Source organism: Amphibalanus amphitrite, unplaced genomic scaffold (genome assembly GCF_019059575.1).
Source record: "Amphibalanus amphitrite isolate SeventyFive unplaced genomic scaffold, NRLGWU_Aamphi_draft 000128F_arrow, whole genome shotgun sequence".
NCBI classification, from domain to species: Eukaryota; Metazoa; Arthropoda; class Thecostraca; order Balanomorpha; family Balanidae; genus Amphibalanus; species Amphibalanus amphitrite.
In genome coordinates this window covers 150518-177181 of record NW_024881623.1, presented here as the reverse complement: position 1 = coordinate 177181, position 26664 = coordinate 150518, and the positions used below count along the sequence as shown (strand labels likewise).

At 51.7% G+C, this 26664-nt stretch overlaps 1 protein-coding gene across 3 annotated transcripts in view; it reads right to left on the bottom strand.

Moving 5' to 3' along the window:
* Window positions 1–26664, bottom strand: part of LOC122381839 (polypeptide N-acetylgalactosaminyltransferase 5-like) — a 66396-nt gene that overhangs the window by 23171 nt on the left and 16561 nt on the right. For all 3 annotated transcript variants that reach the window (XM_043366539.1, XM_043366538.1, XM_043366537.1), the window contains exons 3-4: window positions 12249–12415; window positions 624–831 (exon numbers count right to left, since the gene is read on the bottom strand). In XM_043366539.1, the coding sequence (XP_043222474.1) occupies window positions 624–831; window positions 12249–12415 (375 nt within the window). The remainder of the gene's footprint in view (window positions 1–623; window positions 832–12248; window positions 12416–26664) is intronic.

Sequence of the window (26664 nt, the reverse complement as noted above, 5' to 3'; positions counted from 1 at the left end):
ACCCGCATCACATGTATGATGATTAACACCACGCGACCACGCATCCGACGAGGATCCGTTACCTTAACACGCATCCGGGAAGGTGTACTCATCACCCAGCGGATACTTCCTCCCCCCCCCCCCCCACACACACACTAACACGGGAGGGATGAGCCGCTCCCATTACCGTCCGGGACGGCTGCACTCATCCCAAGGTCACTCAGTCATAGTGTGTGAGATGTCATTGTTAGCTCTGTACTGCTGTGCTGTGATGGCAATATGTCAATGTCCGGATGACGGCTCAGTGCAGTACAGAGAATCGGGCCTCGCTATGACGCGGCCCAATCCCAAGTCACGGGACAATAAACTGGGATACAACACTGGGGTCACAACAACAAACAGTGCTGGCTAAAACATCTACTAGTAGTGGCGGACATTGGCACCTGTCCTGAGTTATCAGCCCGGGCCCATGTCAGTTAACGCAGCGGGGGTTCAGAGCTAACACCTGCCTTCTTATTCAACACACCTGTCTCCACCTCCCCTCCCCCGCAACACACACACACACCCTGCGGCTATAGATCACACCTGCACTGTCCTTCGCCCCCCCCCACCCTTCCCCTCCGACCCTGGCGGCGCGTGTTCACCTGTTCTCAGCGATGCGGGCCAGCATAGCCTCTAGCCAGCCCTCTGTACACTCGCAGTGGGCGTCCAGGAAGGTGATGACCTGACCTCGGGCCTGTTTGGCCCCCAGTAGTCGGGCGCGGATGAGGCCAGAGCGGGTGCCTGTGCGAAGGACCTCCACAGGTACAGGTAGCCGGGAGACGTAGTTCTCCAGCTGGGCGCCCAAGAAGTCTGTAACACAGAGAGGACAGAGTGAGGGTCAGTGATGGGCGCAGGGAGGGTCAATGGAGAGCGGCGGGCGCTGGTTGGTTTAGTAAAAACACTGGGAGGGCCAGCGGAGGGCACCTTGCGGTCCCATGGGCCATGACGGACGTTAATTAAATAACAGACGTGCGCGGTGAGCGGCAGCGGCGGCAATACGGTAGGTATAGTTGTGGATATCGTGGACGGTCGTGGACACTGTGGACGGGTTGGTAAGCCAAGGAGACCACGAACGTGAGATCTTCCAAGGTCGCCAGCCGGTGTTGTGGCTACTCGTGATCACCAGCCGGTGGCAGCAGTATCGGTGGCCAGCGGCCGGCCGCAACCGCCCGTGGTCCCCACACTGGCCACCTACTGCCGGCAGGCGGTGTTCCGAGCCCTCCGCCGGCCGCGGCAGGCGGTGGAGAGCAGACAATCGGCGATCCATTGTCATCGGTCGTGTCTGCCAGTCGATATCAGCCACCGCTCACCGCCATCCCGTTCAGCCAGCGCCGGTGGTGACCGCACTGAGCCGACAGCATCAACGCGGCGGCCCCACCGTTCGGCAAGGCTCGGCCAACAACGGTCACACACACTGTTCCTCAAGGCTCGGCCTAAAACGGCCCCAACGTCCGTCAAAGCTCGGCCAGAGGCCAGTTGCACAATGACCAGCCCAGCGTCCCAAAATTACATCTTAGCTTGGGTGACAGAGGGGAAAATCATTCAATAGACAGGGGGATGAGAGTGGAAAATTACTGGACAGGCAAGGCTAAAAAGAGGTGCGAGTGGCAAGAACAGAATAAAAACAGTTTGAAAGCATACATTTCCACACAAAAGTGGCAGCAAGTAGCTTGTTATCTCAGTATCAATATGATATTGAATACCATATGCATTATGCACAGATACTTGTTGTTTGTTAACATAGGAGTGGAATATTGCTCTCGAAAATTTGATGGGAGAGTGGAAAATTATTTTCATTTGGATGTCATTTCCCACCCAAATCGACAAATTTTGGGACACTGGACCAGCCCCGCGGCGGCGGCGCATCCTAGACAGCCACCCACTATTGATTGCCGAGAAGGGACGCTGAAAAACACACCAAACGACCGGCAACCGGCGACCGGGCGACAAGGCGACCGGCGCCGTCCCACCGGCCTCGGAGGCCCTATCTGGCCAGGAGGATGTTGTCTTATGTAGTTACATCATCCATTCATGCACTTTCCACGAATCGGATTGCTATCATCGGTGGTTGTTTAGTTAGCTGCAAAAAGGGGGAGCGTATCACGTTATCTAGTCATGCTCGACCACGTCTGACCCACAAACAGGTCTCTTAGAAGTGAATTATCCTCAACTGCCGCAGACATCTGCCCACACCTACCAATTCCACCGACCCACAGAGCACGGCGGGACGTTCTCGGTGGCCGGACCGGCACGCCGCTGGGGGCGGGGAGCACGGCACGCCGCTGGGCGGGGCGCACGGCACTCCCCCACCCGGACCTGGGTTAGCTCGTACCCACGACCCCAGCAAACAGTGAAGGCAGGGCATTGCAGCGGGTAATAATACCTTCGAACGTGCTCTCCAATACATTACAAACGGCCTGTTTTCCGGACCATTTGCCCATTACGGGTGTATAGGTATACCCAGCAGAGCGATTCATAGTCACCTACGGATTCGCTATAGCGGTCAACTCTACCGACCCGTAGCGTCCACATACATCGAATTACATTGACCCAGTGGGTAAGTGCCGACAAGGGATATACTGGCTGAGTGTCGACCAGGGATATACCGAGTCAGCTATACTGTTGTGTCTCAGTATCCCGGGCTATACTGTGTCAGCTGCACTGTGACCCAGCGTCTCAGTGTCGACCCAAGTGGCCGGCCGAGTGGCTCATCATATGACACAGCCTCTCTGAGACGCGGGTGAAAGGAGGGCCCCCAGCGGACGCCGGGGGCGGAGTGTTTATTATGATGCCGTCCCGCGGGGAGGAGATACCATTGCTGGAACTGTTGACGGGAACGGCGCCCGGCAAATGAGCGCATTGAGCCGACCGGACACCGGGTCGGGACGGGCCAATCACAGTATAGAGGCGGCCCCACTGGAGGGCCAGGCCGAGATTACCCGCGCGGCCACTGCGCAGTGCGCACTGGGCCGGACTGCGGTCCCATGGGGACGACCACCCGGCGACACACAAAGACATGCTGATTGGGAAGGCGGACATATACAGGACAGCCGCGATGCGTCGACCGGCGAAAGGGTTCTTCAGTCCTGTGCTTCAGTTCAACTCAGCAAAAGGGGCGAGTTGAACGGCATTAGTTTTGTGGGGAGTGTCGTCAATCGGTGGAATCTGGACAGGAACAAATTGAGTTTACACCCAGCCCGCACGTGATGTGCCCACAAAAGGTCCCGAGGGAAGACCAACCGCCGAGGGCGGACAACAAATATATGTGACTAACTTTTAAAGTACGGTGACAAATTTCCAATCATTTTCGAATTGAACAAGAAGTAGCATCGCTTGAAACGATGGTAGAATAACAACTACATAGCGACACATCATTCATCAACGAAACACAAGCCCAACAGCAACAAATCCGCGATATTAGAGCGCCACCCAGCGGTATCCACATTCCACAGCACTTCGAATCGCAGCGCCCTTCCAGGAGCCTCCATGAGGTCACGGCACCCATTGGACTCGGGCAAGGTCACACCACCATACAGCTACCGGGTCGGTCCCATCATTAACTGTCGCCGAGCAGTGTCCTTCCCACGAGCCGGCCACACAAGGTCACTGGAGATACCGGGGCGGCGACGTGGCCGGCCAACTTCCACCTCCGCCGCCGAGGCGGGCACCGAGGGCCACGGCGGATTTCCGTACATATTCAGACGGGAGAGGTGGAGTGGAAAGGCGGAAGAAGTTGTAGAAAAGGAAAGAAATGGAAATGGGAACTTTGGAACAAAGAGATAGGATGAAGAAATACGCCATACGAGTGATAAACTTAGGGACTCTTTTGTTCATGTAGGCTTAAAAAACGGCATACGAATTTGGCGCCTGAATTAACGAGGCAGAATAAATACCAGAGATTCCAAAAGTCGAGAACATCCTAGCTGTAAGTAGGTACAGAAGACTCCCGCCGCCCCGGGCATCCCATTCCGTCGCTGGCCGTGACGGGGCTACGAGCGCAGCTGCCGAGTGTTCCCGGACGCCCGGTCAGTGACCTGGGTCGGAGGCAAACGGCCCACTCAGCCGCTCGGCCGGCCGGCGGTCCCACCTGTCCAAACGAAAAACGACCGGGCAAAAACCTGACCACGGAAAACGATAACGAAAACCGCCAAACGGCCACGCTAAGTGAGGGTATTCAGGTGGGTTTTAGGAAAAAGAGAGGGTGAAAACGACCGACGTTTACACACAATAGTATTATTCAAATTTGTCTGTGTGGCAGTATGCTGGCTTTTAACATTCGTCCGCAAACGTTAACTAACCTCACGCGATGATGCATAGATGAGTCGTGCTGATTCTCCTACTCAAACTTATTAACCCGCGCCCTGGTGGGGGTCTGTTTATAACGCGACCTGGTGGGGGGGGGGGCTATTTTTTGCCCCCCACCCCCCCTCGTATCTCCGAAACTACTTGACGGATCCGCAAAATTCAAACGGCGTTCGAAAGGCCTGTCAAATTTGTCGAAGGAAACCAAATTTCATTGACCTCGGGGTCACCGATGACGTCACAGGTCAGGTCAAAGATGAAATGTTTCACCGTTCACGGGTCTTCTAGGGAATGCGCTATAATACCGAGGAAAACGCATTTTGTCGAGAATCAGCGATAGGGCGTCAGTTGCCTAGTAGATATGTTGCTATTAGAGGTCACTGACAATACCAGGTCAGGTCACAGGTCAGGTCACCAAAGGTCACAGGTCAGGTCACATGAGCCCAACTTTACTAAGGTTGTGTGATGCATGTTTTATGGCCAATTTTCATTTCCAACTCAATGGTGTTGGTTATAAGACTATCAGGTACGGCTTAGGTCACTTTCTGGTGAAGTTCAGGTCAAGGTCAGGTCAAGGTCAGGCCAAAAAAGGTCAAATTTTAAAGTTGATAGTTTTGCATAAAATGGGTATTGATTCGATGCAGCTCGTCACGGGGAGTCTAATGGTGGTCTTTGTTTTGCGCTACGGGGTCTAGAATTGCTAAAAAAAATGAGTTTGAAAATTTGACGTCATCAATTTTGAACAGTTTTTTCGCTATAACTTCGCCAAAAAAAGAAGTATCAATCTCAAATTTGGTATGTGGATGGAAGGCGGTAAGGACTATCACATATATTCCGGTTTTTGCGAAATTCAAAAACCTTTTTCGATTTTTCGATTATTATATCCAAAAAAATATTTTTTGATTTTCGGGGATCAAAATCCAAAAATTTCAAAAATCCGAGATAGCAGTTTTATAGCCCTGTCGATTCTACAGCTTTTATGTCTTCATCATTTTTCTGTATTTGCAAAGCAGTATAGACCTGACAGCTCTTCCCGCGAAACCCTCTTTTGGGTCGAAAACGGCAGAACATGACGTCACTCTGACGTCATTTCCGGCCAACCTATCATAGCCTTTGGAAAAAATTTTTGGTCACAATGTGTAAAATTGATGTCCGGGAGGGTACTAAAAGTTTGGTGACGATCGGCGCAGCGGTTCTGGAGATATATCGAAAAGTCTGGAGGGGGGGGGCCAAAAATACCCCCCCCCCACCAGGTCGCGGGTTAATTTAATGGCACGTACGCATCACATAATGCTTTTAGCGCGCATCGCTGCAAACGTTATTCGAAGTTCATCCTGAATTCACATGCATGTTTTGTAACAACTGAATCGTGATAACTCCATTGACTTACTGGAACACCCGCCCGCGAGATTTCAAAGCAAGCAGAAACCGCTTTGGACGTCTGAAGGAAGAGTTAAGCCTCTTCCTGGTCATTTATCATCAGATTGGGACGACTCATGACGGATAAAAAACTAAAGACAGAAAATGCATCGCGGTAGCTGAAAGTATTCTGACATCAACTTGCGATAGCAGGGTTTCGTTATTCCAGTTTCGTGTCGCTCGCTCCTGTGTCCCAGCTGGCTGTGTTGCATATTTCACACGACGCCGCTACATCAATACCAGTCTCGCTAAACAAGTCAAAATGACCCTCCTTAGTGCCACCTGCACCCTCAAATAAACGTTCAAGAATGCCAATGCTTGCCCCCTGCACTCCTCGACTCCGCGGTGTGCCTACATATAGTGCAGCTCGCCTGGAACAGGACAACCAGCGGGCAATTTCAATAGCCGACCATTGCAGCTTTTATACAAGATTCCAAGCATCGCGGTCCTATTCTGAGGAAAGTGGGCGTCCGTTACGTGCCCTGTTACTTTGAGGATATTCGCTGGAAACCGCCTGTGCTGGACAAGACATACATGAAAATAGCGAGGTAGGTATGGGCTAGATCCTTTTAGCTTTCGACTCTGAACAAAGGAATGACAATCACCAAAAGGGAATGTGGTGATACTAGTATGCCTCTCTATGTAAAGCTTTCGAACTTTTGACTCTGCAGCGTCGGCATAACTGTATCGTAACGTAACCGCATTGTCGAAAGGATACGATCGACTGTAAAATCTTGAGATCACAGTCTGAAGTCAATAAAGCAAGATGACTTTGATGCATTAAAACGAATATTTATGCATTTTTTTCCATTATCAATGCATATACATTTTTGAGTAAAAATAAGGCAAATGTAGTGGAAATTTCAGATGTTTTGCAATATTCGGGAGCGGAAGGGCAATCCAAAGTTTTATGCAGCACCTGGGTTTCTTTCAAACTCCTTCCATAGCCGTCACCATATGACGGAGCCAGTCCAACCTGTTTTCCAATAGTTCTGACTGCTGAGAAAACTCTAAAAGCACTGAATAATCCACAAAAAGACATGCCAAGATCAGCCAAACCTCATCTAACAGCTGGCGACGACGACCGTACTGATGATGTTGACAGGCAATAGGGATTCACCCCGCAAGGACGCTATCGCTTTGGAGCAGGAATTCACCAGCTGAGAAACGAATCACGATGTGTCGATTTGGAGAGCGATCCACCTGGGACGCAATCTGGCTCAGCTGCGCGCCATCGCCGCGCCGCCGGCTGCCGAATCGGCCCCACTCGGTTCGCCTCGGTGGGAATTCGTCGCCGGGATCGGCCGGAGCGGGTCGATCGGCAGCGACACATCACCGCCGGTCGATCGGACACCGGACTGAGCTAGAGACACTAGGACGACACCGGGCCAACACCGTGTCGACACCGGGCTGACACTGGACTGAGCTACAGATACAGGACTGACACTGAAACCATTCCTCCTGGGAGCAGAACACCAAAGAAATGTAGAGAAAAAGTAATTATTCAAGACATTAGAAGCATGGCAAGACAGCACCATGAATCTGAAAAATGTAAAAATGCCGCTAAGCAATCACCTTCATCTTCCTCCTTCAATTTATGCGATATTCCCGTCATTAAGAAAATATTACTGGTCCCCTCACATAAATCAACTTTAGGACCCGGTTCACAAAGCTCTGGTGTCCTGCTATGGCTTCAGAATGCTGCATCCAACGTGCTATATCTGGAATCATAGGAAATTTATTGGCCCCAGCCTGCCCCCGGACAAACCTTGGTTGAAGAATGGAGGTTCGCTATCGATGGCCCGAATAACCACGAGTTGGCGACAAAGAATGTTCACAGCTAGCAGCATCTAATGCGGGATACGAAAGTAGTGGCGAGTAAGTGGCGATTACGACCGTGAAAATAAAGGCGGCTCGTAACTTTCGTGCTCTTCTCAACTTGAAGCAGGGGATTCGAAAGAATATCATTTGGGCTCATGCCTGACACCTCCGTGATATAAACACTCCGTTGGCTGAGTAAAGGCCGATCGCCCACTGGTGACAGTTCCTGCTCCTGGAACCCTCGCTCTCTCCGGCATCTGTCTGCCTTCGCCCAACGACTTTTAGCCGGGTGCCGCTAAGTTGCCAATTGCCATAGTGTGTATCGAACATTAAAGGTAGTGTGCCACCTTTGAAAGATTTCCCATTTTATTTTTCCTAGGATAAGAAGCTTCTGTTTTTACCTAATATCGCAAAAAAAAAATCAAAAATGGGCCTGGAATAGTGCCTTTTTCGCCTAAAAGTTTATCGGTTTTTAGATATGTATAACAACTGTAGTGGGCTCACCTGCAAACAGGCGTCGGGCAACAATCGCGAATGCGGCGCACTTGTGACAATAAGCAAAGGTCATTATAGTGTTACGACCATACGACGTACGGGAATGAGTTATCAGCTGTCTAATCGTAGACAACACAATGTCGAGCCTTAAACTGTAAGCCCGTATTGGTATTGTTTCTTTTATTTGGCTGTCGAACATTATTTATGGTTTGAAATATGATTTTATGTAAAATAATTGATATGAAAAAGCCGTCTTATAAGTTATGACCCCATTTCACCACACGCAAGTGGCAGAAATGACAATGATCAGCTGACGCATTTTTCTTGGCCGAAGTCAGAGCGCGCAGCCCGACGCACCACCACCGCACCACAAAGTATGAGCAGAAGCCGCGCCCAAAGCCAGGGCCCCGGTAACGTGAGGTAGCCGAGTCGGGGCAGCGTGCGCTGACCCAAGCCGGGGCCGCAGCTTTGGGCGCGGTCTACCGCATCCCCGCGGGCAGCCCCGGGCTATCACATGACACCGGGAGGACGCGCGGCTCCGGCTTGGGTCAGCGCACGCTGCCCTGATTCGGCTACCTCACGTTACCGGGGCCCTGGCTTTGGGCGTGGTCTACCGCACCACCTAACAGGCGTGTTCGAAACCGCAGGAGCTGATGATGAACGGGTTTATCGAAACTTGATTGGATGAGCATATCGGTAATAGCGATTTCAGTGTGTGCATTTATTGTTCATAGTGGTGTGAAATGTGGTTGGGGTACGACCGACAACCCGTCGGGGCGAATTTCGCACTGGGGTACTCAAAATTTGAAGAATTTAAGACGTTTCCATGAGTTTTGAAGGTATGGATAAGTTCTAAAAATCAGGTTCTCCTTATCTGGGCCATTAACTCCATACGGTCCAAGAAAGCTGGCACACTACCTTTAACCCTATTCCTGGCGGGGGGGGGGGCCTCAGGAGCCCCCCCCCCCCTGAGGTTTTTTGGTTATTTCTCCCAAACGCGTTGAGCTAGGAAGCTCAAATTTTCTGACTTTTCCTAAAAGGCTTCTACGCAACATGTCTGAAAATTTTGAGTTGATCTGACCTCAGGTCAGGTCACCAGAGGCGGTTTGGTGACCCTACCTCAGAAAAGTTTGCAATCACGCCAGAGCTAGAGTTTTTGACCGATCGATTTCTTCTCTTCAGGGTTTAGTTAGGGTACCAGTATGTGCAATTTGTATATCTCGGAATTTTGATATCGGTGACCTAAGGTCAGGTCAATTTCGCGACCTCCCCATTATAAGTCAATGGGGGAAAAATCAACTCCCTGTTTTTACCGCTAAAACGGGTCGGAATGGCCCCATATACCATACATGACTTCATATACGATCAACCTTCACTACCTTGAGGTCTGTTTTGCTGTTGGGCAGCTGTGAGGTCATGTGACGTCATCAAAGGTCACCAAAGGTTTTTGGCCAATAACTCCGTACAGGAACCAGATACAGACGCGTGGATGGTCTCATTGTGTTCAGCTCGTCAAGACGCATCGAATGATATACATGATGACCTCGAGGTCACGTGACCTGAGGTCAACCTTTGACCTTGACCTTTCGAGGTCAACATATATATCATTCGATGCGGATTGACGAGAGGATCACGATGATGCCCTTAGTTTGTTCCTATCTTGACTAATTCGAAAGTTATTCGAGAAAAACTCTCTCCATATCTAGTGCCGCCATTTTGACTTTTTCGACCCCTGTGACGTCATCTTTGACCTGACCTGAAAATGACCTTAGTAAAAATTGTAGATCTTGGCCGTGCGTATCCGATGCCGTTTACCGCTTGTCGCTATCTTGCTTCGTTCTCGAGATCTCAGGGGGGGGGGGCCGAATCGGCCCCCCCCGCCAGTTTCTTGTCCCGGCGGAGCCCGCCAGGAATAGGGTTAAGAGACTGAAAAGTACAATCAACGAACAAGACAAGACAAGACAAGACTGATCGCAATTGCGCATCCCAGCATCCGGTCCCCCGTAGGGGACTGACGGGCCAGGCAGGCATCACACAGCTCTCAGACTGACAGGTGGACTCCGTCACAAAATAGTTATCCGACCAACAGGTGGGATCAGTCCGCACACAGTCCCCAGGGCTCACAGGCGGACTCAGACAGCACACAGTCCTCAGAGACCAGCCTCAGGCGGTACCCGATAGCGGCGGTGCGGCGGCGTTATTACATTACCGTCACACCGCACACACAGCTACCGCGGCCCGCGGCATTACGCGGCATTACGCTGTAGTACGCCTGTCGATGGTCGTAATACGGGTCTGATTTAGACCGGCCCGACGCAGCTATCGGTCATAGAGCAGAGTTCGGCCAGATGTAGGGGGTCAAATGAAGCGGCACTGCAGGAGCATTTGTGACGCTACACGAAACGCGACACGCGGAGCAAAGAAGAAAAAGAAAGAAGTGTAAATAAAAATAGGAATACGAGGAAGTGTCCCATTAAAATGGACGTGTCAATGCGTTTTGAAATTAGATTTATCCAGACACAACGTCACTGACTTGGCTGATTAAAACTACTTTCATTTTCTGCTGTGATTTTCTTCACGTGCTGTGAGCATTGATCAGGTGTGCCTCGTTAGCTCGTGAGGCGCAGGTCAGAAAGCCCTTCCTCCCCATGATACCCACACCGCCTAGGGCAGAGAGCCCCGCGGATGGACCCCCAGGGCGGATATCATCCTCCCCGGACGGAGACAGCCACCGGCCGCGCGCTGCCACCGCCCGGGGGGCCGCTGCTGTGCGCCGTCAGCCACACACCGTCCTGCGCCCTGACGGGCTGTCACAGAGCTGCCCGCCGGCCGGCGCCGGTGCCATCCAATCAGTGTCAGCTGGCCAGCCGGCGCGGCCCGTCACACTCCATAACGGCCCGTCTCATCTGCCGCGGCGAATCAATGGCCGCAGATGGGGTCCGTCAGCACAGCGGAGGAGGCGAGAGCTCCCCACAGATCACACTCGGTGGCAATAGGGTCTCCGCACTCCGTGCACGCCAGACTAGATAGGAGCCGCAGTGCACAAAGCGCACCACATTGGAGAAAATGGGAACTCCGCCTACGCACCACACACCGGAGCCTGTATAGGACATCAACGGAGTCTGTCCTGAGTCAAAACAGTCCTCTCGCAGTCCAGGACCTCATTCAATCTCAGCCTCGTGCTAGTGCTCAATTTCCTTCAGTTCACTCACCCTGTCCCCGTACCCCATCCCACCTCCATACTCACTACCTATTATTCCCTGCAGCTCACTACTTGTGCCCCAATGCCCGACTCCCTCTGTCTCACTCATCCTCGTTCCATTGTTCCCATGCCCAATTATTCCCCACCCCAATCCTCCGTGCCCAACTGCCCCACTCATCCCATCCGTCTCCTACACTGCGTCAGTCCACGGAAGCCGTGCTGGCAGGCCCCTCCCATAATGAACAATCCGTATTCAGTCGTGGCCGGCCCCACACAAATACCACTCACTCATATTGGCCGGCGCGCTCACAGGAGCGCTTAGCAATGAGAAGTGCGCGGCCGCTTCCGTAACTGGGACGGGTAAGATCACTTGTCAAAGTTGTGAGCATCGCACAAGATGATCAACGTTTGTAGACTTTTCCGAAGTTGGCGTTGATGAATTGGTCCCGGGGATAGCGATTTCAATCGCCCAACTTGGCAGCACTGAGCCAATTTCCTAGCTAACTGAATATACTGATGAAGGTCTACCAATCATGAAAGCGGTCCCTGATAAATATGGCACCACTCACTCAGTGATTAAATTTAGACTGCGGCAGTTCTGTTTTATCTCTCGGTTGATGGGATTAACATAATTAAGAATTAGCTTAAACGTTCAACCCATAAGTTTAAGCGCGCTACATAATGAACGGCCGGAAAGCGTCGCGCAGCGGAGCGTTGCTGATGAAATTCCCTTCGGAAAACGACTCGATTTTCATTAGAGTTTTAGAGTTCAGTGCTATAATCCTTGCCAACCCAGTAACTCCTCTTGCGACACCCTGATGAAGTCATAAAGCCCCAACATCTTCTCGTCCAGTATTGGCCCTCAGCAGTACTACTAAGATCAGGTACGACTTAACCGACCCTGGTGTACCGCCCTCGTGCAATGCTACCCACCCATCTCGGTTCCTACCGCACTCATACAATTTTACCTCTCCGGCTAAGAACTTACCCCGCTCGCTGGCGTCGTCGACCAGGATAATCTCCTTGACGAGGGCACGCGGCGACCGGTTGATGATGGACCAGATGGTGCGCAGCAGTGTCGTCCACGCCTCGTTGTGGAACACGATGACGATCGAGGCCGTTGGCAGCAGCGGCGGGTACTTCTTCGACACGCACCTGGACGAGACAGAGATATTGGTCAGCGACACAATGCCCGATTTCACCAACAGCGGCAACCTCTTGTCTCTAAGAAATGATAAGCCACAGACTAGGCTATTCAGATTATTTTGCCGATTCAACTGTAGTCTAATTCATAATGATTGAGTTTATGATACTTCGAGCTTCGCGTATCATACCATGCAGAAAAAAAGATATACATTTTCTCAGCGCAAGAAAGCAGTCTTCTCAAGACAGTTCCACAGAAAGGTCAACGAACTTCAGCTTAACACAAAGAAGCGTTCAATCATATCGCCCGTGCATAAAATATACACAATTCCTGGGAAAATGAGGCTGCACCCAATAGTTCCACACACCGTATGCAAAAATGACAACAGGCTCAACCGGTCAGGACGGTAGGGACGATGACACTCGCTTCCTGATCTTCAGGGGAAAGTAGTCAGTAGGTACCAGCTCGCAACTAACTGCGCAGATACCCAGCGTGCCACTAAATCATAGGTGGCGGAACGGGGAGGGCACCGGGGCACCGTGCCCCCCTTTGATTTTGGCATTTTAACATTAGCCCTATGGGTGTTGCATGGAAATAATGGGACCAAAAGTCGGCAGTGCCCCCCCCCCTTAATTGAGGGTGTTCCACCGCTACTGCACTAAATCAAAATCAACTCATCATAACTTCGCATCCCAAAGCATTTGATTCCGTCTTGTTCACCGTCTCTCGGTGACTTGTTCCTTGGATAAGGACGTCTGTGGGACGGCCCACGGCCAGATTTGTGACGGCGGCCACAATCAGGACGGTGCGAACCCGCAGGTGGCACCGACGCCGGTCCGGCCCGCCGCTGGGAGTGGCACAGGTGGGGCAGACGGTATAGTTGGAGACACAGACTTCAGCGGACCTCAGACCCTCAGCCAGCCTAACAACCACCGAGAGTTCATGGCTGCATCAGCCAGTTTACAGACAAAGCTTGGCTGTTCGTCTAGTCTGTTCTAACTTCTACGCTAGACCATCTGAAGCACGCCCCTCTCATTTCCTCAGGAGAAAAGTTTCGCGATCGGAGCCGCGGGCGTTCGCTCGACTGGGAATTCGTGCGGCGATGGGCCGTAATCGAATTCATCGAATGGCCTTTATCTCGCCAACCCGAGTCACAGCTGTGGGCCAGAGCAGCCATCGAGCTGGTCACGAGCTGTGAACTCCGCTGAAACGTGGCGACAAACGGCCCTCCCGAAAGGTCTAGTTCAGATTGGACAATTGAATTAAACACGCCTGGGCGACAAACTGACTCCGAGAATATATTATCCGTATCAAGTACAGTGATGAGCGAGGTGAAAGGAAATTTGATAAGTGACGTTGCTGGTCGGCATGACACTGCTTTGATCGTATATGGAGCGAAACAGACCAGGGCGTAGTAGAACTTCTTTTCTCTCTAACTCCTTCTCCTGGAACATGAATCGACATTTCACGGTGTTCCAGCATAGAAAGAAAAACCAAGTCACTTTAGCGACGCTCTCGCATTACTCGTCACTGAGCTCCTCCCAGGTTGACAATGATAGCAGAGTATCCGGCCCACGGGCTGGTGGGCACTGCTCCTGGACGCTTTCTGCACAGGGTCAACAAAGAAGAAAGGAGGCGGCACGGTCGGACTGCCGGCACCGCACGCACACTTTCTCCGCATTGACCGTCGGAACTCCGCGTCCGTCGGAGTCACCTCACGGTACCACTTCAGACAGCATGAAATGACCTTTACGGCGGCCACGTCTGGGAGTCGGCCACCGTATGACGGCGACTTCTGAGGAGACATCCGGCCCGCTCTGCTCGGCGGCAGCCATTTGGAGAGGTCACGTGGGCCAGCGCTCGCAGCCAGCGACTCAAAACCCACTCCCAGCCCGCAGCTCTAAGCCCACTCACAGCTATGAGCCCATTCTCAACTCAGAGCTTAGAGCCCACTTCCACAATTCAGACCCCACAGAGCACACACACTTCCCACAATTCAGAGCCCACTCAGCTCGAAACCCGCTCGCAGCGCGCGGTTCACAGCCCACTCTGACCGAATAGGTCATGGACGTGTCAATGGCAGCGGTCCGATGGCGCTCAGTCAACTGTCCAGATAAACCCCCGCAGAGCTCCAATGGCGGTCGCCGCCACATCGCCGGCAATAAAACGACCGTGGCCGTCGGGAAATCACCCTCGGCCACCAGACTGGCTGTCAGCACAGGACGGGCCGTCTGAGGTCCCACTCCAAACTGCAGTCGACACACAGCGGCGGCGCCCGACTGCTATTCACTCGCGACCACACGGCGCCGTCCAACTTCTCGGCTCCGTCTGGAATCTCCCGGTGCCGTGACAATGGAGGCGGTCTGGAGCCGACGGCACTTTCGCAGCGGCTCGGCACCGCTGATATGACCGGTTCAAGGGGGACGGGTCGGAGCCGTGAGAGGAGCGGGCACCTAGCACTCAACTAAACCCGGGTACAATGGAGCCAGGTGAGGTCACAAGGTGAGAGGGACGGTGAGGTCACCGGCAACGGCACCGAAAAGCGGTGTGACGATGATGATGCGAGGGTTTAAGGGCGTCTAAGCTGCGATGACAGATCAATTTGCCTAGAATACTGTCATCTTTTACACTTCTTCCATGTTTCGTCACTCGAGGCGCGGCGCACTCAGTTCGCTCTTTTATTCCTGAAAAGCATTTACTCTGGACGCATCGACTCGTCTTTTTTATTAGCCTCGTACGCACTACATGTACCAAGTCGTCCAACACGGAACGTCCAGTTGTTTAATGTGCCGTTTGCTCGAGTCTCGACGGTAAAGACAGGAACTTTTACAAGGCTGGCGGCCCAGGCAAATGATTTTATCGCCAGGAATGCTCAGGTGGATTTCACGTCGGGTACCTTTATCTCTTTTAAATCATTCGTCGTGGTCCACTGCAGGAACATGCCTTTGAGAACCGTGTCTTAGAGATTTTAAAGTTTATTTGTACTTTTCCTATTCTTGTTTTTTTTCTTTTAATTTAATTTTATTTTTACTGTGTACTTTTATATTATATCCTATTATTTAATGGATCTCTTTCATGGATCTCTGTATTTTTAAGTGTCATCTAATTGCGAATGAGTGCGTGTCTTCGGGTTAGTGTTTACCTTGTGTGTGTATTTTATGTTGTGGTATGACTTCGCCTGTTAATGGGCCATGAGCCTGTTGGCGATTTATTTGAATAAATAAAATAAATGAATATCGGCGTCTGCCGAAAGCTAATGAAATCATAGCATCCACTAGCATATGGTGTCGTGACTGAGGTCTTTCGAAAATAGTGGATTAAATGGTATAATGCTCACTTGCTGGTTTCGTAGACAGACGGTAAAAATCACGAAAGGAGTCCAGACTCGCTCCCACTCATCATATGGGCATTGGGCACCCTGAGTTTGCCAAGTCCCCTGGGTGACCAGTTAGCATATCGCTCATCCATGTTCGACCCATGCCAGGCCCTGCCGCGGTCCATTGCAGGTCTGTGGTGACAGTTACTGCCCGCGTCAATGATACAAACAGAAACCGACGGCGGTGACACCGGCACCGCATGCAGAGACTGTTTCGGCAGGCGTGCTTGCCAGTCGGTAGGACCAACAGGCGACACAGATATCATTATTGTGAGTGATGTGGGGAGAAGCCCACAGTGCCGGCAGAGCATGGCATGAGAGAGGAAGGAATGAGAGCTATATGGAGATGGCGAGGGTGGAAGGATACTGCGTAGCATATTGAGGGTTAGCAATTAGCATCCCACTGACGACGTTAGCAAGTCGGAAGGGAACACTGCGGGGTGCCAACTGGATTTTGTATGGCATAATGTGCAACAAAGGGCGGTGCGATTTTAGCAACTTGTTGAGAGAATCCGTCTTCAATTTCAAGTCAAAACAGGCCAACGTTCCAAGATCTCACCAGTATGTATACAGCTGTCTAGGCCTCAGATATTGGTACAGGCGACTGACAGCTGATCAGAAAACTAATGAAGTTGCGCAGCCAAGAGCAGCGAGTTCAAACACAAGGCAATAACGTTCGGTCAAGCGAAAGCTCTACAAAGCCTTATGCAGTATAACTTTGCCCACACCGGGAAAATGGTACATTACTCACTGCCCACTTGCCATCAAGAGAGAGAGATCCTTCGGCCAGAGAGACTGAGACGGACTACAAAGCCTGAAGTATTGGAGGATCTGTCCAACGTAAAGTAACAAATCGAATCCTGTGACACTGATGGGTCAACTTCTTTACATTTCTTAAATTCAAATCTGCACCAATAATTCTGACTATCTGATTTATCGGTAGATCCGCCACGGGAGTCTGAACCATAAATATGCAAATTGCTGGCAGCCAGACATCAAACCGGCAGGCTGCGGTCGGTATCAGAGGAGTTCGTCGGCACTAATTAGTCCGGAATACCACCAGTGGGATCGCTGGCGTATCCGGACTTATCCAGCCAGTGACCTGACCCACTGGCGACACTCGCTCACATCCGGCCAGCGTGCCGTGGAGATCCGTTCACGGCTCGGTTCACCCGGTCACGGCTCGAGTAGCCGCACTTTCCCCGACTTACACGGCTCGACGCAGCCGGACGCGCGTGAAAAAGGCGTCCCCCTCCCCGCTTGCCCGCAGTGGTCGACGCACGCACTACGCGACGGGGCGGGGAAGAACGAAGGCGAAAGATAAGGCGGTTCCGACGGCACACGGAGTTAAACTTCGCATACGGAGAGGCAGGTTGAAGCTCATTTGTCTAACAAATATCGGCGGCTCGGCGTTTTGTCCCCATCCGTCACGTCTCTTTGTTATGTCAAATCAGAAACACCTCTTTCCCTCTCACTACCTTCCTCACCCACCCTCTTACCCTCATAGCATTCTCTCACCCTCTAGTCACCTCTCTTACAGATCTGTTACTCTCCCAGTACCGCACCGCCAGGGGAAGCTCCCGGCCACGTCATCGACACGTGGATGGGTGCGCCGTCACCTCCGCCGCCCCAGGGCAGCCGGCGGGGCCTGAGACAGGTGCGGAACCTCCCACCCACGCTCGGCCGAGTCCGCCACGCCGGAGCGATAACAGCCCCCGGGGTGACATGTAATGGGCCACCGCAAGTACCGGCGTTGGCACAGACAAGTTGCGCTGTGCGTTACGGAACAGACAACGCTTCAACGACTGCGCGCCATTCACATTGCAAAGCATTGCAATCACCTCCAGGCGAGACAGTCTCGGGAGTGTTTTATCCCACACATAACTGGCGTTATCTTTAGTTAACACCGTAACGCTGTCGGCATCGTGTGCTCCGTTCATCAGTGTTGGCTGTTTATCGGCCGCCCGTCTCTCTCGCTCTCCAGTGTATCCCATTTACCTTACTGGCGATACAAGGAGAGAAAGAAACGAGCGACGAGGGAGATGGTGGAACTGGAAAAGGGATAAACGAATAGAAAGGGGGCAAGCTGGTCGGCTGGGGTGGGTGGCGGAAACCCGCTTCAGTGGAGGTGGAGCCGCCGCGCCGCCCGGAGCCGCCAGCCCGCACTGAGGCTCGCTCCCCTCGCGCTCGCCCGTCCACCGCGCCGGCCGCGCTACGGCCCCTCCGGCGCGGTCAGGTCAAGGTCACCGATGACCGAACACCGGCCCGTACGGCGTACAGTGCGGCCCCGTCATAGGCTTACGGGCGCGCAAGAGCAATGATGCTACGTTACCGTTAACTGGCATCAGGGACGTAGCCAAGGGGGGGGGGCGGAGGGGGCGCCCGCCCCTCCCTTGAGGTTTTCAGGAGGCCCCCCCGAAAGGATTCAGGCCAACGTGGGCCGAAGGCCCACGTTGGCCTGAATCCTTTTGACGTGGCCGAAATCACGTCGGAGGCGAACGAAATTCACGCGGGAATCTAAAAATGACGTCAGAACAATCAGGGCCCTCTGACCAGCCTGACAAGTGACAGCTAGGACCCTTCTTATCTCCTGTGAATAACCACTAGTGTCTGTGTCTGACCGCTAGGGCCCCTCTGACTCCTCAGTGGAGAGGAGGCCCTCTGTGGGTGGGAGGCCCTCTGTAGAGAGGAGGCCCCTTAGAGAGGAGGCCCCCTTAGAGAGGAGGCCCCCTTAGAGAGGAGGCCCCCTTAGAGAGGAGACCCCCTGTAGAGGGGAGGCCCTCTGCAAAAGGAGGCCCTCTGTAAAAAGGAGGCCCTCTGTAGAGAGCAGGCCCTCTGTAAAGAGGAAACCGTTTGAAATCAGAAGGCCCTTTGAAGAGAGGAGGCCCTCTGTAGAGAGGAAATCGTCTGAAGAGAGGAGGCCCTCTGTAGAGGAGGACTCCCTCAGTAGAAAGGAGGTCCTCTGTAGGTAGGAGGCCCTCTGTAGAGTGAAGGCCCTCTGAAGAGAGGAGGCCCTTTGCAGAGATGAGGTCCTCTGTATAGAGGAGGTCCTTGTAGAGACGAGACTCTGAAGAGAGAAGGCCCTACATAGATAGGAAGCCCTCTGTATGTAGAGAGGAGGTCCCTGTAGAGACTAGAGAGGAGGCCCTCTGTAGAGAGGACTCCCTCTGTAAAGGAGGCCCTCTGGAGAGAAAGACACCCCCAGCAGAGAGGAGGCCCTCTGTAGATAAGAGGCAATCTGTAGAGAGGAAGCCCTCTGTAGATAAAAGGCCCTCTGTGGGCAGGAGGCCCCCGGTAGTCAAAGACAGCGTCGTATATTAAGTACATAGAGTGGAGGCCCACTGTAAGCAAATTACCTTCTGGCTTCTGGTCCCTGCTACTCCCTATAGAGAGTTCTCAGTTCTCACTATAGTGAGAACTGAGAACTCAGGAAACTGTACAGAATAGACTCCCAACCGCGTCGCCGCCCACTGTAGGAAGGGACGGGGGAGGAGGTCCTCTGTAAACAAAAGACCCTATCCTATGTAGAAAAATTATTTGTATAAATGCGCTCAGAGAAATCATGTCTGGTGCCGTCAACGGTTTTGCCGTCAACGGTTTTACCTGCAGTGGGCAAAAACTGCCAAAATAGCCGATATTTTCGGAAACCAGTTTTCGGCAATAACTTTTGTCTCAAAATTTGCACGAACTTCCCTTTACCAGCATCGTGTTCCTCTCGTCAAGACGTGGGGAATGAACTATCAATTGACCTTGAAAGGTCAACTTGAAAATTTGGCCTCAGGTCAAGGTCATGACCTGACCGATAAGGGCTAAGTTCCATATCAATCCACCCGTAACGTCGAGCCAAACACAACTAAGTTATTTTCATCGCTCTCGCATGCCTCTATCAAAAGTTATTCGCGAAAAACAGTCAGATACCATTGGTGACCTGAGATGACCTCAGGGTTATAAAAAGGGGTCACGGGTGCCATTTTCATGTTCAGCGTGTCAAAGATACTAGTAATTCAGTGTTTTTTTTTCCACAGTTTTATTTACATAATTCGCATAAAAACACCGGCATGAAACATTGTTGTGGTCACCATCGGCGACCCGCCTGGCCAGGCCGGGACGGTGCCGTCCACGGCCCTGGGGAGAGCTGGGGGATGCTTCCCCAGCCGGGGAGATCTGATGTCTACCTCCCCGGCGCTCCAGGCGGGCCGCCAGCCCCCGCCCGCACCGCCCGGCAAGCAACCCCGGGCGGTGCCCCCTAACCACCGACCGGGCGAGCGAAACGTCGACCCGTCTAGGTCGGCGCTCCGCACGCCCGGCCGGCCGACCGGCCCCTCACAGTAGGGGCCAGTCCCGGGTTGGCCCGGATGGGTCATAGGGGCGGGGGCTTGTTTCGCGCACATCGTTTTCCACTGGTACAGACACTTCATTGATCGCTTCTTCACGATCGCCCAGACAGCACTCCAATGGTTTTTGCCGTAGCACACCAGAGTGTGCTAAACTCTTCGGCTTTATCGTTTAGTCTATGTACACCTACCTGCACATTAAAAAACGTCTGCAAATGAATCAAAAACAACCGCACCGTTACATCACTTCCTTTTTTACTAATTCAGTGTTTTAGAGTGTTTATAATGACTTCCGTCTAAAAAGGCGACTTTCAATTTTAGGTTACAAAATTGACCTGACTTTATGTCATCGATATCAAAATTCCAAGACATACATTTTGTGCATTTTGTCGCTCTTGTGCATTTTCATCTCTGAAAGTTTCAAAGCGTTTGGTCACACTGTATAGCTTTGGCAGACATTGAAACTTTTTATGTAGTGAGGTCATTTGACCTGACCTGGTGACCTGACCTTAAGTGACCAGGGTCTGAAATTTTCACAACATATGTAGTAATGATGTAGGATAAAGTGTGCCGCGCCGCCGTTTTTGAGATATTCACGGAAAACTGCAGGGGGGTGTTTAACACCCCCCGGCAGGGCGTGGGTTAATGCATAAATACAGCAGCCCATTTCTGTAATATATACCTGTGGCTGTATTGGTATTTTTACGATGGATGCAATTACCCGAACCATTTATCAGACCGCGGTGATATTCCCATAGCCATGCTTCGCACAACTCGTAATAATTTGTTTGACCGGGAAATTAATATATACACCTATCCAAAGTATCCATCTATTGTTTGTTTCATCTACGGCGTAAATGAAGCAAACCACCTGGACCTAGGAAAATTTACTAACGAAACCATGTTTTACTTACAGCAAGTAAACGTGGCATCATTCACACAGAAAGAATTGATAACCGTATAGTTTCAATCTTGCAGACGTCAGTCAGGTAAAGATCGTGACAAGCCTATTGGAAAATATAATGAACTGTGTCCTGCTTCGAGAAAACGAGTCAAAACCACCCAATTCTTTCCGAATTACGTCAGATTATCTAATCTGTAAGCACCCAGATGGCATTTACTGACAGGGGCACCGGGAAGGATCATCTGAGGTGAGGTGAGGTCATCAACAGATTTTAGCCAATAAATCACGACATGATGGGGCTAAATAGTTGTTAGTGTACCAAACCGTTCGTCTGGTCATGACGCGTCGATTGGTACATACCCAGCGTGACTTTCCTAGGTCAGATTTTGAAGTTGACCTATCTATGTAGGTCGTTATAAACCATGTTATTTGTTATGACCTCTGGCGACCTCAATATTGACCTGACCCAAAAAAGTTGTTTACAAAAGTTGTAAGTCGTTAAACGAACTATCAAACGCCGTTGCCGTTTGTCGCTACGATTCGTGCTTTTCGAGTTCTGACGGGGGCCAAAAAGGCCCCCGCCCGATTCAGGGTCTTTCAGAGCCCGCCCGGAATACGGTTAAGCGCTTGAACGATAATACACCAAATGTTACTCTGACCGTCATCCAGTATCCACCCATTCCTTCGCAGATCCTCCCCATCCTGCTGCAGTTCGACCGCCACCGCCGCTGCCGCCGGCGCCCGAGTTTTTTTTTTCTCCAGTTACCATGCCACTCGGAGACTTGTGATATGCGTATGTTTCTTACCGCTGCAGCGGTAAGAATAAAGAAACATACCAGTGCGCTGGCCATATGAAAGCTGAACAAAAGTGAATGCATTATGTTGTATATGTAATTATGTAGGCATGAAACCCCGTCTGTAGAAAGGAGGCCCCTTTAGGGAGGAGGCCCTCTGTAGAAAGGAGGCCCCCGGGATTCCTCCGCCCCTCCCTTGGCCAAATCCTAGCTACGTGCCTGACTGGCATTCCATTTCTTTGCAGAAAGAGTTTAAACAGACAGTTGACAGGGAAGACAGAGGGAAGATATGGAAGAGTGAGCATGAAACATTGCTACCGCCCTTTTCCACCTGCTTACGAGCGGTAGCCGACCGTATCCGCAGTCGGTGACGTCACCGACCATCCGATGACGTCACCGGTCGTGCCGTTCGTTCACCCGCGGCCGACCGGGTGCTCCCAGCAGAGCAGGTCGTCTCGGCACGTCTCCAGCCGGACGGGGCGTCACGACCCGCCAGACTGCGCCACCGGTTTGTATCGGTTTGCGCCGGAATCGGTGCTCCGTGGATGAGTTTGGACGTGCTGGAGTGATACAAGACCATCGGCTGTGTGGCCTTGAGGCAGTCGTTGGGCAGGCGCTGGGCAGACAGTCAGCGGATGAGATGACCGATCCAGCATTTCACACCAAGTCTCGGAGAATTGCCGGATGTCGTCACTGTCTGAATGACTGATAAAGCGGCCGGGACAGGAACAAGTCTAGACGCCTTTGGCTCTGGGCTGCTTAGCAGCCTTGACCCGATCCAGAAGTTCAGGCCCGGCAATAACGGCGATGTAACGGCGGCGGGATATTCAGCGTGGCTGGCGTAACGGCAAGTTGGTCTGAGGGAGCCTTGGTCATGAATACGGACCAGGCAATCAAGTTATTCTGGCACTGCCAAAACCGCCAAAAGAACGTGACATTGACGTATCGCTTCATGTTTCCCAGGATATTAGAAGAGGCCGATGCATAAAACATGGCGTGGAATCTATTACTTAAAACGGCATTACCCTTCCTTTTATGTGAAAGTTGCTTGGATGCGTAACAACTAACAAGGTTATTCGAAGGAAAATGCATAAGTCATGGCAAAGTTATGTTGCAGCTAAGCGGCCTTTTGATGTCCCATCAGCCGGCATAAAGCACGCCATATACAATTACACACAGCAACGAGGCGCGTGTAGCGCCGCCACTGCACCGGGCGGCGCCGGAATGCATGTGCTGACTGCACGCCTGAATGACGCGATGCCGGCGCGCACGGTACGAAAGCGGTCATGCAGAGGTGCCCCTGACGCCAGACCAGAGACCAATAGGGCCAGACTGGCGTTCGGATAGCATGGCAATTGACAGGGTCTGCAGCCACGCTTTTGACGACAGACCAGAGCCGACCAACAGAGACAGAGTGACTAGCCTGACACAGTGGCTGTAGTATGTAAGTAACGCTCTTGGTGGCAGACCAGAGATCACACCAAATTGACTCGTCCGGCACGGTGCGGCATGCTCTGGGTACGACAGCAACCACTCTCCCCGTTACAGCCACCCCACCCCCACAACCACAATCATTCCCGCATCTCCGCGCAGCAGCGCCGGCCTAGAGGATCCACAGCATCGCCTCCTCCCCGGCGGCCAAACTCCCGTTATACGTCCGAGAGAGGCAGCCGGTCGGGTCCCGGTCCGCGTTCCCACACACCCAGCCGCCCGCTGGGGTGGGAGCCCGATTGGAGGAGCTCGGAGGACGCTCACAAAACTCTGCCCGCCTCCGACCGCCGCAGCGGCGGAATTATTGCTGGTGGTGAGACCGGCACGGCGCACACTGGTCGGAAACGCCCTCACGAGAGGCCACGGGCGATTCCGGAGTTTCGGATTATTTTTTATATAGATCGATTTGAAATTGATCAAATTATTATACTTAGGCCAAAAAAACTAATCCGGGTGACCAAAAATAGCTGCAATCAGCCCCCGAAGATGGGGTATCCCAGAACTCGGAAACTGACGCGGAGCAAGAGGTTTCTTGAGCCGGATATTCAGAGTCTTATTGCTGATAGACACCAAATTGAAATCCCACATATTATGCATCAAAATGTTCGTTATGAAGTTGCCGACTGGTCAGTGCAAAATTTTTGGCATACTTTTTCCCTAACTAAGATGTACTATAGCTTTTTTATGAAGGCTCTCCTACAGTGATTCTGGAATATAACTGCAAAGTTTAGGTAAGGAAACAACAGGTAGTCCCATCTAGTTCCACTCTGATTTTTTGTGAGATGAAGTAGGATTTGAATTTACACCAGGGCAACATAAAAGCTAATTGCGCATATTTGCGCAAAATTTGCAGGAGCCGCTCTTCCTACCCAACTACCGCCCGCCCCGCCCCAGTTTCGGCTCGGCCGCCGCGCCCGGCTTACGCTGTCGCTGACCTGTGTGGCCTGCACGCATCCATGCGTAGTTGACTGGTCATTAAAAACAGATGCGCTTGAGTTTATGAATTTTGTGAAAAGCGCGTTTTATGTATGCACTTATGTATGTATTGACATCAAAAGCCTTCCACATATTGCGTGGCGATTACGGCTTGCATTTAGAGAGCCTTGCTATTGACAACCATCACTCGGCTGAAGAAAGTGGAAATTGAAACCTTCGTGAATATAAGACGCTGCAAATATAGGACACCTGTCACTGACGTCGGGTTACCTTGGGCCGTCTTTTTACATTAGATCACAATTCCGGTATTTAACCCTGGCCGGACCGATTGGTTTTCTACATTGACCGGGGAGGGCTGGTACAACTCCCTCGCCGTTTCGCCTCTAATTGAGCTAGAGCCTCGCGGAAAAAAACAGGCTTGTGTGCCGTTATAAGACGCAAAAATTAGGTACTACCCGATTTTAAGGTCTTAGGTCAGCCAGTGACCTCTTAGGTCAGGTAAGTGCCACAAGGCAGGGGCGGATCCAGAAAATCTCCAAGGGAGGGGCCATTAGAAACCAGGAGGCCCCCATAATCCCACCTGTTGGAGGCCCCATCTTCCCACTTGTTGCCCCCCCCCCCCCCCAAAAACTGCGTCTATTGAACTTATCTAGCTGTTCAGGCAACATCTCAACATGAATAGCCACTTTATTTTCAGGAGGCCCCCTTTTCAGCTTTTTAACTTTTTATTCTATTTTTGAAAAAAATCGGCCAAGGGAGGGGCCATGCCCCCCCTTGTATCCGCGCCTGCCACAAGGCACGGGCTCGGTTTTAGGTTAATTACTTTGCCAAAAATGGTCGCACTGCCGCGATTTTGGCATAATCGTGTTTGTCTAGCTCAGGCGCGTTGAATGCTATACTTGGTGTTCGGGTGAAGTCAACTTAACCCTCGTCGGCACAGGCCATTTTGCGTCCTTCGACGGCACAAGGGGGGGGGGGGGTTGGTACGACCCCCCTCGCGTTTGGCCCCTGATCGAGCTAGAGCTTCGCGGAAAAAACGAGCGTGTTGCCCGTCACGAGACGAAGCCGATGACACCCAATTTTAAGGTCCTAGGTGATCGGTTGACCTTCCAGGTCAGGTCAATGACCCGAAAACCGGGAAAATCGGGACCTGTAAGAAAGTCGTAAAGTGTGGCTGCTATGTGGTTTTCCGGGGTGCTGATCACGAATATCGTGTTAGTTTTGATCAGAGATGATGTTTTTAAGCATTTAGACCAGGTCGGGTCAGGTCAGGTCAGGTCAACCGGTAGGGGTTGTGACGGGTATTCGTAATACGTGTCAACCGCCTCTGACAGCTTCGTAACATGTTACGAAGGCACCAAAACTACTTCGTAAATGTTCAAATGGTTGCTAAATTCGAATTCCGCTCCAAAAACTAGCCTAGAAACATGTAAAACTCGAAAAAGTGAACCGAGGTCACCCGAGGTCACCAAAGGTCAATGACCTGACCTGACCTTCAGGTGACCTTGACACCCACCCTTATGTATGGGAGCAACAGCAAATCACATGTTCGAACGTTTGAAACCACGAAAAGCTTGCAAACGCGCGGCTAATGCGAGCCGACATACGCCGAATCGCGATTTCGGCCAAACATGGTCACGGAAAAGAGGTCACAGGTCAAAGGTCATTGGGGTCAGGGTCATGAAATTTTCAGGGAACGTGTAAAATTGATCAATGCGAGGGTACTGAAAGTTTCGTCGCGATCGGCCGCTTTTTACGCGAGTTATTCGCGAAAAACCTTAGGGGGGTTGCATCACCCCCCCTGTGCCGGCGAGGGTTAAGGTGTTAACCTCGGGTCAAGGTCAGGTCGGAGCTCCTCAGGTCACGAAAATGGTTGAAGGAGGTTATATCGCATATCATTCGATTCGGCAGGTCTTCCTGAGTCCAATGGTGGCTTTCCCCACTCTCTAGCTCCATCTGATCAGGAGTTATTGACGAAAAACTTACATGGCCTTAGTGACGTCATAAATGACGTCACGCAAAGTCAACAATGCTTAAGTCAAGCACTGGACCTTGCAAGGAGTGCAAGAAACCATTCCCGGTGCCCGAATAGCAGCTCCCAATTTCCCTTGTTGACCTAAAGTGGTGCTAGATCCTGTATTATACTCAATTATGACGTCATAACTTAACAGATTCATGTCATATATTTAGTGCTTGACATCCAAATGATAGATTACATATGACAGAGAAGGTATGCAAAGTTTTATGAAGTTTGCTTCACTAGTTGTGGAATAACAAGCAAAAAACTTTTGCGGAAAGGCCGCTGGCCTCTCGCTGGAGGGTTTCCGACCAGTGTGCGGCGGCGCGATCAGAAGCGTTACAAGTAGGCCCTGATGGCGCTCTCGAAGGCAGGACGCGTTAGTTATAAGGGCTGATGGAATCCGTG